At 40.7% G+C, this 14432-nt stretch overlaps 1 protein-coding gene across 3 annotated transcripts in view; it reads left to right on the top strand.

Moving 5' to 3' along the window:
* rngtt (RNA guanylyltransferase and 5'-phosphatase) overlaps positions 1 to 14432 on the top strand; it is a 69590-nt gene that overhangs the window by 37027 nt on the left and 18131 nt on the right. For 2 of the 3 annotated variants that reach the window (XM_053445510.1, XM_053445508.1), the window contains one exon: positions 10519 to 10587. The exons of the other annotated variant lie outside the window; for it this stretch is intronic. In XM_053445510.1, coding sequence (XP_053301485.1) covers positions 10519 to 10587 — 69 coding nt within the window. The remainder of the gene's footprint in view (positions 1 to 10518; positions 10588 to 14432) is intronic. 3 annotated transcript variants of the gene reach the window in all.

Genomic DNA, 14432 nt, shown 5'->3' with positions numbered 1-14432 from the left:
ACAGCATGTTTGTGGTGGCCTGGCTTGAAATAATGGAACTCCTCCCAAGCAGCAGGTCTCATTAGCTGAGTGCTGTCAGTCTGCAGGTTCCTTGCTGTTCAGCGACCTCACACCTCTGTCAGCTGTCGAGTCTCCAGCTGTCTGAGATGGAAAAGCAAGACCCTTGGTCTCTACTGGCCTTGTTGGTACATGGCTGACTGAATGTACATTTAAGTGATTATTTCTAACCGGCGCTTTTTAATTGATAATCAAGCATTGGCCGATGAGATAAAAATGTAATATGATGGAATAATTTCTAACGGATAAAAAAATACCAATGCAGCACTTTTTTTCCCACAAGGTGGTAAGATTTACATAAGCACGTAGATGCATAAGCAACATAAATTGAGGATTCTCTCTCACTCACACAAACCCATCTGTCACAGTCAGGAGAAATCCAGCTGCTTCAGGTGAGTGGTGGACAGTTAAAACATCCATGGTTTTTAGTGTCCTAGGCAGGTAGACATCAGCGGAACTTTACCCTTTTAGATGTAGATGTTTAATGGCAACAGGGCACTCCATTGCACATGGGAGTAACCTGCGTACACTTTTAGTGGGCAATCACAGTAATTACCCCCAGTTTGAGACCAGGCCAACTCACGAGACGGCCTGCTCCTTTGAATTCAATTTCAAAGAGCAAAATGTCCACATACTCTGGGAGTCTGTCAGTTTGTTAATTGAGACCCACAGTAGAGAATACCTGCTCAGATGGTAGTGAAGACCAATCGTATCAATGAGTCGAATTCCTCTTTGCTAGTTAATGTCGAAAATCCTTTTGCTGAATCTGAGCTTCATATCTGAGTTATTTTGTGAAGACTCCAATGTATCGATTTGAGTACAAAATAAACGTAGATGGTTCTTTGAGTCTGTGTTTCAATCACTGTGTTTCAATCAACCTTATTGGCCTCTCAACCTACTGTGTTATATTTGTTTGACAGAAAGAAGATGGGATCTTTGTGGCGTTGATGGTTAATATTTCACAGCTTTAACCACATGTCCTGCTTGATTTACGCAACGCTCTGCTACAAAGCATTCATCGGCCTCCACCTTTGGCCTCGGTAATACTCTAATCCTCCACACTTGAGTTCAAGAGCGAGCTGCACTTCATCACCTGCATCGTCTCCCCCTCTCTCTCTCGCTGTTGCACCCACTCACAGAGGGAAACATGTTCACGGTTGTGTAAGGGCTTATGCTGTTTGGAAGCCAGACGACATGGACTCGATGACTAATATTTGTTTACCTCAGTTGCTTTGAGATTTTTAAGTTTTCTCCAAAGCCTCCAAGACATTATGCAATATCTGATGATGCACGGCACATCTATACAGTAAAGGTCAGACTCGCTGTGGAGAGAGAGATCGGCTCAATGTGAGGTAGTATTGAGTGTAACGCCTCATTTCATTTGTTCCGCCTGCCTGCTCTCCGTGTGCCTCGCAGGCTCGGAGTGGATGTACCGGAGGAAAGGAACATGCGTCCTCTGGGTCAGATTAACAGGTGTTTTTCTTTGGATGTTCTTTGGATGGGTGTGTTTATTACACATTATAAAACTTTCCCTACCTTCAGCCTGCTGTCCGTCCTTTCTGTGGGACCCATGGTGATGCCCGACACCGCTGCTGTAGTAACAATATAAAGCCACTGTGTCTATTGTCATTTTTTTTTCTGTACTGCACAGATTTTTATATCGAAACATTGTAAAACAACCTCTTTTTCATTAGAAGTGATCAGCTGGAGAGATGTCAAGGCCAGACATTGTGTCTGGCTGTGCAGATGATCAATCCTACCGCCTGCACGTTTTAACGAGGTGCCACACCTCACCTGATACAAACGGAAAGTTTCCTGTTGTGTAGTAACCTGATACATAGACCTGTCCTGTAGTGCCCTTTACTATAGCTTAGGTGTAGACGTGTCTGTAATAGTAAATGTCTAGCCTGGATGCCAGACGAATTTAGCCCCGCCCACAACATTTTTGGTCGGGCAGTTGGGTCTGGAGTCGCTCCATTGGGAAAAAATTATGGGGCGTGTTTCCACTGACCAGGAAGTAAAATTCCTCTTCGCTCAATTGGATAGACCTACAACCAATCAGAGCAACGTAGTATGTGACGTATGCTAAGCAACGCATTGTGAGACCCGGGTTCACACCGGACGCTTCAGCGCAGCGCCAAGCCTTAAATAACAGCTGGCTCCCATCCACTCCCATGTTAAAACTTTGTGCCGGTCACACCAGAGGCTGAAGCACCGCGAGGCACCCTTGGCGCAGCGCGGTGCTTCAGCCTCCGGTGTGACCGGCACAAAGCCGTGCAGCGATCTACTGGATCAACGGGTGATATTATTAGCGCTGCCCGGCGGTTCAGCGTCGCTTCAGTGTCCGTTGTGAACAGCCAAGCGCCGGGGCGATAGGGATTAGCGCGGTGCTTTGGCGTCGCCTCCACGTTCTGTGTTCCTCTTTCAAAATGAATGCGCTGTCGATGTCTTCTAAAACAGACTCAATGGCAGCATCTACACATCTCAGCTCGCCAGCGGCAGGCATGTTTGTTGAAAACGAATTCAACCCGAGGGCACTTTGATGACGTGGTTGATTACGTTACCGTTGATCATCTGTCAATCATCGTATAAAGCCCGCCCTGACAATCTGATTGGCCCGGTCGGGCCATAATTTTTTCCCAATGGAGCGACTCCAGACCGAACTGCCCGACCAAAATGTTGTGGGCGGGGCTAAGTTCGTCTGGCATCCAGGCTAGTAAATGTCCTCTCCTTGATGTTATATCCAGACTCAGACCCTGTCACAGCAGGTCAGTAGTTACCTGGCTTGAAAGAAAGAAAAACCTCCTGCCCAACAGCATCCTCATTATATGAGCGCTGTCAGTCTGCAGGTTGCTTGTTGTTCAGTGACCTCACACCTCTGTCAGCTGTCGGGGCTCCAGAGAAGGAAAGCGGGACCTCTGGTCTTTTTTGGTTTTGTCTCTTTTATGTGATGTTGGACTGAATCTGAGCTTAATATCTGAGTTGGTCTGTGATGATTCAACTTTACACTCAAATTAAAATGCTGCTTTGAGTTTAACCCACTTATGTTTCCATCACTTCAGCATGTTGTTATAAGTCTTAAGTCAATAATGGCATAAGTAGTGGATTCTAATCTGCTTCACTGGCCAGTAAACCTACTGTAAAACAGACAGAATGGGGGGGTCTTTCGACTTGACAATCAATATCTCATGTTCTGCCATAAAGCATTCATGAGCTTGCACCTTTGGTCTTGGGCATTGAGATTCATGAGAGATCTCATGTGCTGCTTATGCGAACACAACATGCCCTGTGCAGACACGGGGTGTGATGTGTTGGTAATATTGATGCTGCGCTGGGTAGCTTTGGTGAGTTCGACATCTTGTCTCTGTACTGACCTTTCGCTCTCCAATTAAAGGCCTTAGCCAATCATTGTACACTATCATAGTGCAAGTCGTTCCTCTGCAGGATCCTGTCTGATAATTGGAAAAAATCTAGTCTTTTCCAAAAAGTTTTATGACACAATTATTATAAAAAAATAGTAATTAATTAAAAAAAATAAGGATTTGACTGAGGTATTAAATTAAGAGTTTAATTGAATTGACCTTAAATCTGAAACTTAAATGAATCCAATAAAATCAACTTGTTGCATACAAAGGCTTATTAGCTCTTCGAAAAACAACAATTCAGTTTCCTGCTATGCCTTGTTATTTCTCTTCTTCCATGCCTTTTCTACTTAATAGTTTATTGGTTTAATCTCTAACTGTTAATGTCCCTACTTATCTTTTCCATGTCATCACCAATGGCCGTGTGAAATATGGTCTTAATTGCAGTTGCAGTCAAACAACAATCCATCAAAAGAGACATTTTTTAAAGACCTGTAAGTTCTGCAGACTCTGTAACCTTGTTTGACTCTGGTCCAGCCAGTCAGTGGTTTAGCAGCCCCGTCTGCACACTCTGATGTGGGCTTTCCGTTTAGTAGGGAACTGCAAACTGGCTTCAGACGGGCTGTTCACATTAGGCTTGAAAAAAGCCCCGAGCATGAGCCTCGTGGTCTGATTGGAATATCAATCCAGCCTCTCCAGCTTTGATTCAGCCCCCGCACAGAAACCTCTCAGTGCAATGAGCAGGAGCAGGAGCAGACAGCATGGCTTCAGAAAGGGAACATCCATTGTGTCCGACCAGGGATTTAAGGAATAACTTTGGACATTTTAACTAGAATTAACCATATTGTTGTTGTTTTTTTTACTAAGGGCTTTTGCCATTGTTCTGCTTGCATACAGTGTGCATAAAAAATCCAAAGTATATTTGACTACAAGGGGAAGATATATTCAAAACGCATATTTAAAAAATACTTATAAGCTTAAACTACAATAGCAAGAAGAAAATAACCAGACCATATCACCTCAAGCTGTATTTGGAGCTTTTAAGGAAATTGTTTTATCCTCATTGCAAATTTTTACAGATTTTATGGACTTTTTATCCATGAATTAAAAAAGTTGAGGGCTAGAGTTGACTCCTTACCAGTCTCACCTTACTGTCCATATAGTAGCCATTTTGCTGCTTTTAGTTGTATATAATGATGTTATTAATTTAAATCTAGATGTTAATGATATAACAAGGATCTTGAGGTCAGGTTGCCTTTGAACTTATGCGCAATGTCGAGTCTAATTATAAAGGAGCGTGAGATCCCAAAATCTAATTTCAGGATGAAGGCGAATTTCATATCTAGCTGATGACTCATATCGTTACTTATACCTTTTCTCGCCCGTGTAAATTGGGGTTGTGCCGTAGCAGATGGACGTTTTAACGACAGTCGTTATCTCCTTCCATCGCTGTGATTATTTGCCATATGGTGTGCCGTGGGCAAAAGCTTTTGCGACGTTGTTTGGGATACGATTTTAGAAAGTTTGTTGCCGTACTCTCCTCCGTCTACTCTCTCCCTACTGTTCGACATGATTCTCACGTAGGTGGGGAAAGAGGTCTGTTGTGGGGTCTGCAGCATTATTTGCAAAATACAGCTTTCTTGGCACTGTTAGACTTTTCCCACCACAAAAAAACGTCCATGCAACAGAAGTCGTCTGGTTTCTAAGTGCAAGCACCTCGTTTTTGTGTTGCCTTCTCCGGTCTTGGAATGCTTAACTGCTCTCCGAATGACAAAATGACAAAGAGCGTTATTTTCAGACTGAATCATTTATTTGAATTTTTCACTAGTAGAGCATCCATTTTTTTGTAACAGTTGTTATGCAGGTGACATTCATTCACAAAGTAAAGTACTAGTTTTCTCGTGGTTTGTTGTCACTTTGGTCTTCAGCTGATCCCTGTGGATTTCACCTCAGGTGGAAATGAGGAGAGACTGTATTCTACATTACACTGATTCCTTGTGTGTTTGTTATGCAGAACGTATGATCCATTATTCTAACCACAAAAGGGAATAGTCGTTCAGAGTAAAGGTTCAAAACCCTCGTTTCTACACTGGGGATTAAAGTGCATTGGCAACACATAATAATGTCGCAGTCTAATATTTTCAAATAAGATAACGTGTCTTTAAAACAAACTCCATTACTCTAACAGTTATTATAGGAATAATACAACAACATAGCATTAACACATATATATTTATATACACACTTGTCAATGTTTTACTCTTAATTTGAATTTGTAGTTGAGTCTTTCTTGAGTGCTTATATGGACAGCTTCTTAAAGTTATCAATACCTTACCAATTGGTTAAAATAATTCTAATATGCAAAATTTTATACTCTTTCTTATTCTGCATTTCATCAATGTAAGATTAAGAGACCACCAGAATTTATGGAAAGTGTTCCTTCTGTCTGATTGTCAAATTAAAATCCGTCCTTCTGCAGAAGACAGACGACAACGTGTGCAAGTGAAGCTGAACGACAGACTTCATGTCATTTCAGTGCTATCATCATATTATCCATTCATCTTTGTGCCCTTCTGTGAAATGAGCCCAAACATGAATCACTGGAAGGGAAAATGGTCCGACTTCCATCACCCCGACATATACTCTCTCAAGGGTAGAGAGCATGTCCGTGGTTGATTTATCTCCCCAAGCGCTTCCGTTGTCCCGTCTCTGCCCCGGAGTCTCCAATGAAAGCTTGATCTCTTAATGGGGCTTTGCTGTTTGCCTCCGCCCACACAGCAACACTGTACCAGGCAGCGCTTTGTATTTTCTTCCTAAAGAGAGTTTACCATGAAAGCAGGGTCGCTGCCCCCTCTCCACATTATCGCTCCAAGGAACTTCCTCACTGTAGGAGGATGTGTGAGTGGAAGTCTTCTTTCTTCTCATCTTTCCCTGCAAGGTTCACTGTGCTCGATGAAGGTGGTGGGTGGGTGTGCTAAGATGGCAGGAGAACTGAAATGGAACTCCCAGATCTTACCGCCTACGCGCCGTTCCCTCATAAAGGCATCCGTTCTCTTTAGTCTGGCTATCTGCCTTCTCCATGTCAGCATGGTTGTCGAGCTTTGTGTGATCTGCCGTGACTCATTCATCATCGTGGAAAAGCAGTGATGTTGCTCTGCTTTATTTGCAGATAGAGCGTGGAGTGCAGGATTTAGTTTGCTTCTGATAAATATATGCAGTGTCGAGGGGTTGTGGCTTGTTCAGACGTGTCAGCAGGACAGAGACGATTTAACACCGCAGATAGATTGTTGAAGGACATTAGAGACATGTCCACAAAACCTACAGTACTTTTAGTTTTGTGCTGCTATGTCTGTAGACTGCAGACACTGTAGATGAATGTGAATATGCAATTATATCCTCATATTCACATTCATTATGTGAGCTATTACTTGAACAGACTGCATGTTCTAATGTTCAGAAAACACATCACTTTCCTCAAACTGTACATTTAGTTCCTCTCTCTTAAAGGCCTCCTCCCATTGTAGCCCGGTCTGCTCTGATTGGCCGGCTGACCCACCCTGTTTTGAATGATCAACACATGGAACAAATGTCTCTTATAAGACATCTTTGTTTAAATCCGTTTCTTTGTGTCCTGATGTATTTTCCAATGTGAATAGAAGTCCTTGATATTATTTAAAGTCAGTATCTTCAGATTTTTTAGAGGATTTTTGCCGAAGACTGAATGTGTCCTCATAGAAGTTTATCGATAGACCAATTTGGTCAGAGGCTGGATCAAATACATACTGTACGTCAGAGGCTTCTTTGTATAAGAGAGACAGAGTGCTTCTGTCTCCGACGTGGTTTGCGTGCGTTGCATTGAGCACAAATATAGTTATGTTATATTACACGCTTTCCTGTGTTTATGATTAAGGTTTTAATTTGATTAATCTCCAAGCAGATAATGACAATCTGTCATCTCCTGGATACTGAGTGTTACATGGCTCTGATGATAGTTGACCAATTTCCTATGAGCTTGTCAACAGGAACCTACAATGCCCGTGCTCACTGATTAACATTGAGTGCAGAGATGCAGGGAATCTTATAAGATACAATATGTTATATAAGGTCTCTTTTATGTACAAGGTTGTTGTTCCACTTTTAGCAGTATGACTAAAACGTATTGCTTTTTGCTTCAGTTCATCTTGATGGGTTCTATATGACACCTGATATCTAATGTGGTGCACTAATGCATTTGCTCTCTATTCTATTGATCCATTTCCTGCTTTCCTAAATATGTTTACCGCCCTGCATGAACATACAGAATAGCAAAGATGGGTTGTCGAGTTTGTGCATGAGGGGTTTCAAAAAGTACACAAAATAACGATGAAACTACTTTGACTGCCAGTGACTCATCCTAATTTTCTGCACATGCCCTTCTTTTGGATTCTTCTTTTTGACCTATTTCTATTTAAGACATTTCAAAAAGAAGAATCATCCACCTACATCACTTGTTTTTCTTTTGTCAGCCATTCAGAGGCGGCACAACAAGCTGTAAAAATAACATATTATATTATATATATAAAGTTTTGAAATAGGTTCACAGTAGAAAGTCAAACAAGTAAACTGGGAAAGTAATTGTTCAGTATTCCTAGATTTATTTGTGTGTGTACTTGGCCGTCAACCCAGATAGCCAAAAGCAATAGCATTCATTCATTCATTCTCAGGATGTATTTGTGTTTTGACAGGGTTGACCTGAGCTCGGCTACACAACAATGATAGTAATCAGTTGCATACAGCTCTAACAATAAATTATTTAAGTTTTTTTTGGCGTTAGTAAACTGGTATCTGAAGGGTACTGACACTATCTAAAGTTCAGGTATCAAATTGGTTTTGGAAGGGGGAGAAGTATTGGAGCTCTCTAGCTCTGTAACAAAATCTATATTTGTGACCATTCTTTGCTTTGCAGCCCTACAGCGCTTATTTTCAAAATTGATGATCGATAGTGCTCCTGCAATCTCAGATTCTGCTCTGTGTATATCTTTGCAGTCATATATTATATTTGATATTTGGTATTACATTACAACTGGACATTTTCTAAGGTATATGATACATTTTTAGATTGATTTCTCCACCCTCTGAGCAGCAGCAGCAGATTTCTCTTGCATACCAGTGCAGAATACTAACATATTTGCTTCAGTCTGCTACTCCATTGTAACATCGTCATACACAACATCACATTGAAGTCCAGGCACATTTTTATTTGGCTGAAAGTAGTTGAATTGCCAATGCCCTTGCAGTTTCATCTTGTATCAGATGTTCACTTTTAAAACATTGAATTAACGGTCCTGCAGTTCAGCTCCTTGCTTTTCAAATTTCACTGGAGATGGAGTTCAGTTAACCTTGCTCAGGATCGTCACATTATTTCTTTTGTCTGAAGACAGAAGTCTTCACATTCATACTTGACTGCACAGAATTCTCGACTTACAATTCAGCTCCTCTGCTTTCACACTGTTTGTATTTGTTTCTAACATTCAGCCTTTTTTCATCTCTCATATTTTATTGAGGCTCCTGCTAGTGTCCACACAGTCGGTGGAAGCATTTGCTTCAATTTATTCATCACCATAAATGTCTGGACATAACAGAACATGATGAACTGTCAAGAACACAGTGACACGGAGAAGAACATGCAACGTGACAAATAAAGAAAACACAAAATGACAACAACAAACAAAACACAGAGCTTATGTGGTTATGAGGCACAAGACAGTTCAGAGTGAGGTGGAGGCATCTCAAATGTCTCACAGCAGTGCAGTAAAAAGTCTGACTATTAAAAATACCTGCTTGAAGATTTGAAATTTCTCCAGGAATGGAAAAAGGAAAGGCCTAATTCTTAAATTCGTCCTTCAGAGAGAACCTGCTTTCTTTCAGCTAACATGATCATTTTCATTTAGTCAGTGTTGTGTACAGCAGGTGGTTCTTGTATTCTCCAGTGTTACAGAAGGTTTGTTTTTGTTGTAAGTCCATAAGCCACAAACAGTATTTGCGGCACTCGCTTTCATGTTCATGTTTTTTCTCCTCTTTCTCAGTAACTGGAAATCTTATTCAGATATTCTTGCTATACAAAATTGGTTTATTTGCGTTTATGTCTGAAGATATTGTTAATCATGTATTTGAAATTCAGGAGTGCCAATATTTTTGAGGACTGTATTTAATAAGGCTCTTGCGCAGCAGAAAAGTTGACCTGTGGCTGCAGGAACAGCACAGTGATAGTTTGAAGGAGTCGTAATATGCCCTTTCAGTTTGTCTTTCCTCTCGTGTTATGTTTAGTTGTTTTTATGGGTGTAAAATACCTGTATAGTTAAAAAGCTTAAAAAATGAAGAAGGAACAACAATTGGTTTTAGATCTAATATTTTCGAGATGGAGGCTGGAAAAGCTGAACAAATTCAAGTGTGGAATGAAAACCCCTCAGTTTCTGTAATGAGAATGCAGAAACCCCCGTAGGAGAGCACTCTTGAATTAAGGCATCTCTTCTTCTGTGCAGTTCTCATATTTCGTTTTAATTTTGTGCCTCTTATATCGTTGCTCCGGTTGCTGTTGATGTGCTTCATGATGTTGAAAATATGCTTTAATTGTACAGTAGCTCTTCCATGTCTCCAGGGAGTCCCCCCCTCCATCTAGGTGCTGTAGGTTCATTTCCCCTGCAACAGCTGCAGCGTTTCATGGTTGCCGCTCATGGTGGATATGAAATTCACTCTCTCCAGTTATCGGGGACTAAATGATTTGTTGCTATTCTTGTCCTCAAACTGGCCTGTCAAGTTACAGATATTGATCTCAATCAAAGTGATGAATGCCGAGTTTCAGGGCTTGATGGATAAAAATAAGGCATCAGACTCTGCAGGATTTGTCAGATGTAAGCCCAGGGGTTATGGTAAAACTCAATTCTCGCCTCACTTTTTGAGGGATAGATGTTATTTGACTCCTGAGCTGTAACCGACTTTATACATCACTGTCACTTCCTGTGTTTCCAGGTAGAGCTCTCAGCTGCCCATCTTGTCATTTCTCATCTTTTCCTTGGCTAAACCTGTATCCTCCTTTTTTTCTTTTTTTTTAATATTTCAGCTACTGGAAGGCAGCTTCACATCCCAGGTCAGCCACGAAGTTGACGGGCTTGTCTTCCAGCCATGCGGGGTAAGCCTCCATCTCTGTATGTACGGCAGTCTGTCCTTTTGTCAAAGCCGCAGCACCATAGCCGCAGGTTGATTGTCAGGCGCAGTCCTTTCTTCCACCGTGCTCCTTCATGAGACAGTTTGTCAGTACCAGCCGCCATTTGTCACTCTCCATTTCAATCTTGCCTACAATTGTAAAGGAAACCACCCTCCTACATGGATTCACATAAACACAGACCTCACTGTGAGAGGTTGCACAGTAAACCAGACACATGGCAGCGTGTGTGTTTGTTTGTGTTATGGCAGAACCGTACTTGTTTGGAATACTGATTTGTATAAATTCATTTTTGAATCCGTGACAGTAATGCGAATGCCTTTTGTCCTGCGCTGGACTCGAGGACCCTTATTCCACTGTGTGATACACCGACCAGCAACAACATTAAACCAGTTACAGGTTTTAATCCTGAGGCTGATCTGTGTAAATAAAATATTGTAATATTAATGTAGATAATGGACAGATGCAGTGTATCCAGTTTTTTCGGCCTCATGCTACAAAATTTCACATTTAGCTTTTCACCTACACTCAATACTCACATTGACATAAGTATTCAGACATTTTACCACGACTCTCAGGTGCTTCTGCTTCGTTTGATCATCTTTGATCACACGCCATATGAGCTCTCACAAATTACAGTGGATATCAAAGGGAATAATAAAGCCCTGAGGTCAACTGGACTGCCTGCAGAGCGTAGACAGGATTATGTCGACAGGGGCTGCAAAGAATCTTCTGCTGTAACGATTATTATTATTATTTGTTTTCTACGTACTGTAGAGGTTCATTCAGAGCCGATGAGGGATAACCTAAAAATCCAACTTGCCATGTTTTGGATCCAAAACCTGAGTGACTTATCTTTAAGTGAAATACAGGACAATGGTTTTGTTACTAAAATACCAGAATAACGTATCTTGGTGACAGATGAAAAAAATAAACACTCAACATCACCGGCGCCGAGGAAGTTGAGCATTAAAATTGAGCTTTTACATGATTATGAAATGAAGCATTGCAGTGCAGCTTTGATAAGAGCATTTTTCAGAGGGCTGCATCTGTTAATTACATTTAATGAAGTGGACAGAACGATACCAGATGTCACATTAGCATGAGAGAGTTTCTGTTGTTTTAAAGCCGAATATAACGGATTTCAGAATTCGGCCCCCCCCCCTCAACAAGTCGTTTGTTTCTCCCTCTTGTTGAGGTTTGGCAGCTCCTGTCTGTGATTTGTGAAGTAATTATCATACATCCATCAGACAGAGACAGTCCTCTGGAGAGCTGGCGATGAAATTTGGCGGCGGCCTGTTTCAACAGCTGTGAGAAGATGTGCTTCTATAAAGCAAACCTAGCTCCGAGGCTGGCAGATTGCTGTCTTGATCAATACATATACATATATCCGAAGATACTTTATATTAGCATGTGCGTGTAGTTCCTTGTTCAATATAATTTTTCCCTTATAAACTTGTCATGTATTTGGATGTCAGTTGGAATTTAAAAAGGGTTTAATTTACCACATTTCACTGACATAAAAACAGCGCAGCTAATTAGATCAGTTTCTAATTTACCAAACTGTAGAAAAATGATCCTTTACTGCATGTTTATTTACCTAAAAATAGGGTTTGATAATTAGTTTCTTTTTTAAGCCGCCCCGTTTTGTAAGAAAAGCTTTTGAGAATATTTTTGGACACCTTATTTATTCTCCAATTTACATGCAATCGACACCGGGGAATGTTCTGGGATTTAGAGCACTGGTTTTGATGCAGCCCTATATTGATTCGAGGTGATGTTGTCCTCTCTAACAACAGTGAAAAAGATGGATCATAAAAAATCTAGGCAGGAGGAAGGTGTTGAAAGCATCGAAGCCCCCCCACGGATGTTAATCAACCAGGGATTGATTTGTTGTGGCAGAGGTGCTTTTTACAGTTTTTTGAAGTGGTTGCTGTTCATCAAGCAGTAACAGAATCATCAGGACCATGCTGCAGATGTCGTGTCAATAAGTCGACTGATTCTAAGGACAGGTCGTTGTTCAGTAAAAAAAAAAATCAGATGCTTTCTTTGAAAATCCCTTTTCATATGATTCGCTGTCAGGGTGGAAGTCTTCTTTGTATACAGTTGATTTCAGAGATTCCCACCCTAGACAGAGATTTCTCTCATGTCCCATTGAAACTGTTCAGGCTGATCTGTTATCAAATCACAGTTCACAATGATTTTATAACAGTTTCATAAAGCTGACAGAGGGAAATCGCTCCAAACTCTTGAAGGTCAACAGCTGGTCGCCACTCAAAATAATGGGCCGAAAAACTGATGATGGTCATGGTACTTAATGGTGAGCCTCACTAAGGGCAAATTGTTTAACACTATCTGGGTTTAGTTTTCTATTGCATTAAACATTTTAACAGCTTGTGCAGGAGGTTTAGTTTTTTTGGGAACTGGCATAGACAAAGAGAGGCTGTCAAAAGAAATACAAATAGATTTATTAATTTGCATGCATCTAACCACACTCCACTAATGAGACACAGTTGCTAACAGAATACTCGCTGTAATATCTTTAATCTGTATTGCTGTTTTGTGTACACAGATACTGTTCTGATGATACCAAGGCCATTGTTAGACATATTTTAATGGTACAAACATTCCTTAAAAAGCACAATCCTGGAAAAGCAGTGACACAATTAACTTGCCAACATAACAAGTAGGAACAGTTTTAGTTTGACATACAGTATGTAACTCTAATAGAAAATGGTCGTGCTAATATCAGTAGCTCAAACTGGACTGTACCCGTCTGTGTGTGTTGTTCCCTAGTTACACTGTCTAGTCCTCCTGCTGCAGTGAGCGTGTTTAGAAGAAACACACTCGATAACAAGAAGCCTCATGTGAAAGGAGATAGTGTTTTGTGATGGCCTTCACCAAATACAATTTGTGCAGCACAATTGTAAACAGCCATTTCCAAGAGGTTATTAAATATTCACAAGGAAGAATTAAGATTGCGATGGATACGGGGATGGAGCCTGTCTGCTGCTGCTGATGCTGCTACTGGCTTTTTTTAAATTGAACATTCCCTTTTATAAGAAAATATTTTATTGAGTTTAATATTTCATTGTTTGATAAGGAAAAGGATGAAGATGTTATTTTGCGGTACATTTGTTGCCCTCCCCCCTCACACACAGTGTGTCCACAAACCCTCACCATTGTCATGGTCACCTTGAATATAAAATAATAAGTTGGTCACTGTGTGGTTTTCTGAATTAATTAGCTTTTTAAAAGGCATTTAGTCTTTCGACCTTTAGCCTGTGTCATTGCATTATTGATTGACCCTGTTTGAAGTCCCCTTTATATGCCAACCTATGTAAATAAGCCATTATTTGTGATGGATGCAGAGCAGTGGGAGCTCACATTTTGGGTGGAGGGGGGTGTTTTAAGATTTGATGTTCTGCGACTGGAAATATTTTCTCTTTTTGTTCATTGTAGAAATCCTATGTTAGTGAAAACAATGACATACTGGTTTATTTTCTCTGATTTATTAATTCATGAGTAAATCAATATCAAAATATATTATCCCGTTGTGCCCGATATGTCATGTTCAATTACTCCTTTTACTGCATTGTACGTCACAACAAATACATTTTAAAGTGAAGCTGATAACCATTATGCATACCACCGTTTATCAAAATTGACGTTGACTTTTGCTTTCACTTGAATTATAACATTGGGAGCCATTTTCCTAAGAAGTTCCTCTTAGCTTCTTTTTCATTTACATGCTGACATTAGCCTTAATCTCATGGTTCCATTGCGGCTAACTAAGTCTTCATTAAGCTGCT

The sequence above is a fragment of the Pleuronectes platessa genome, chromosome 17 (genome assembly GCF_947347685.1).
Source record: "Pleuronectes platessa chromosome 17, fPlePla1.1, whole genome shotgun sequence".
Taxonomy (NCBI): domain Eukaryota; kingdom Metazoa; phylum Chordata; class Actinopteri; order Pleuronectiformes; family Pleuronectidae; genus Pleuronectes; species Pleuronectes platessa.
This window is presented reverse-complemented; position numbering and strand designations above follow the sequence as displayed.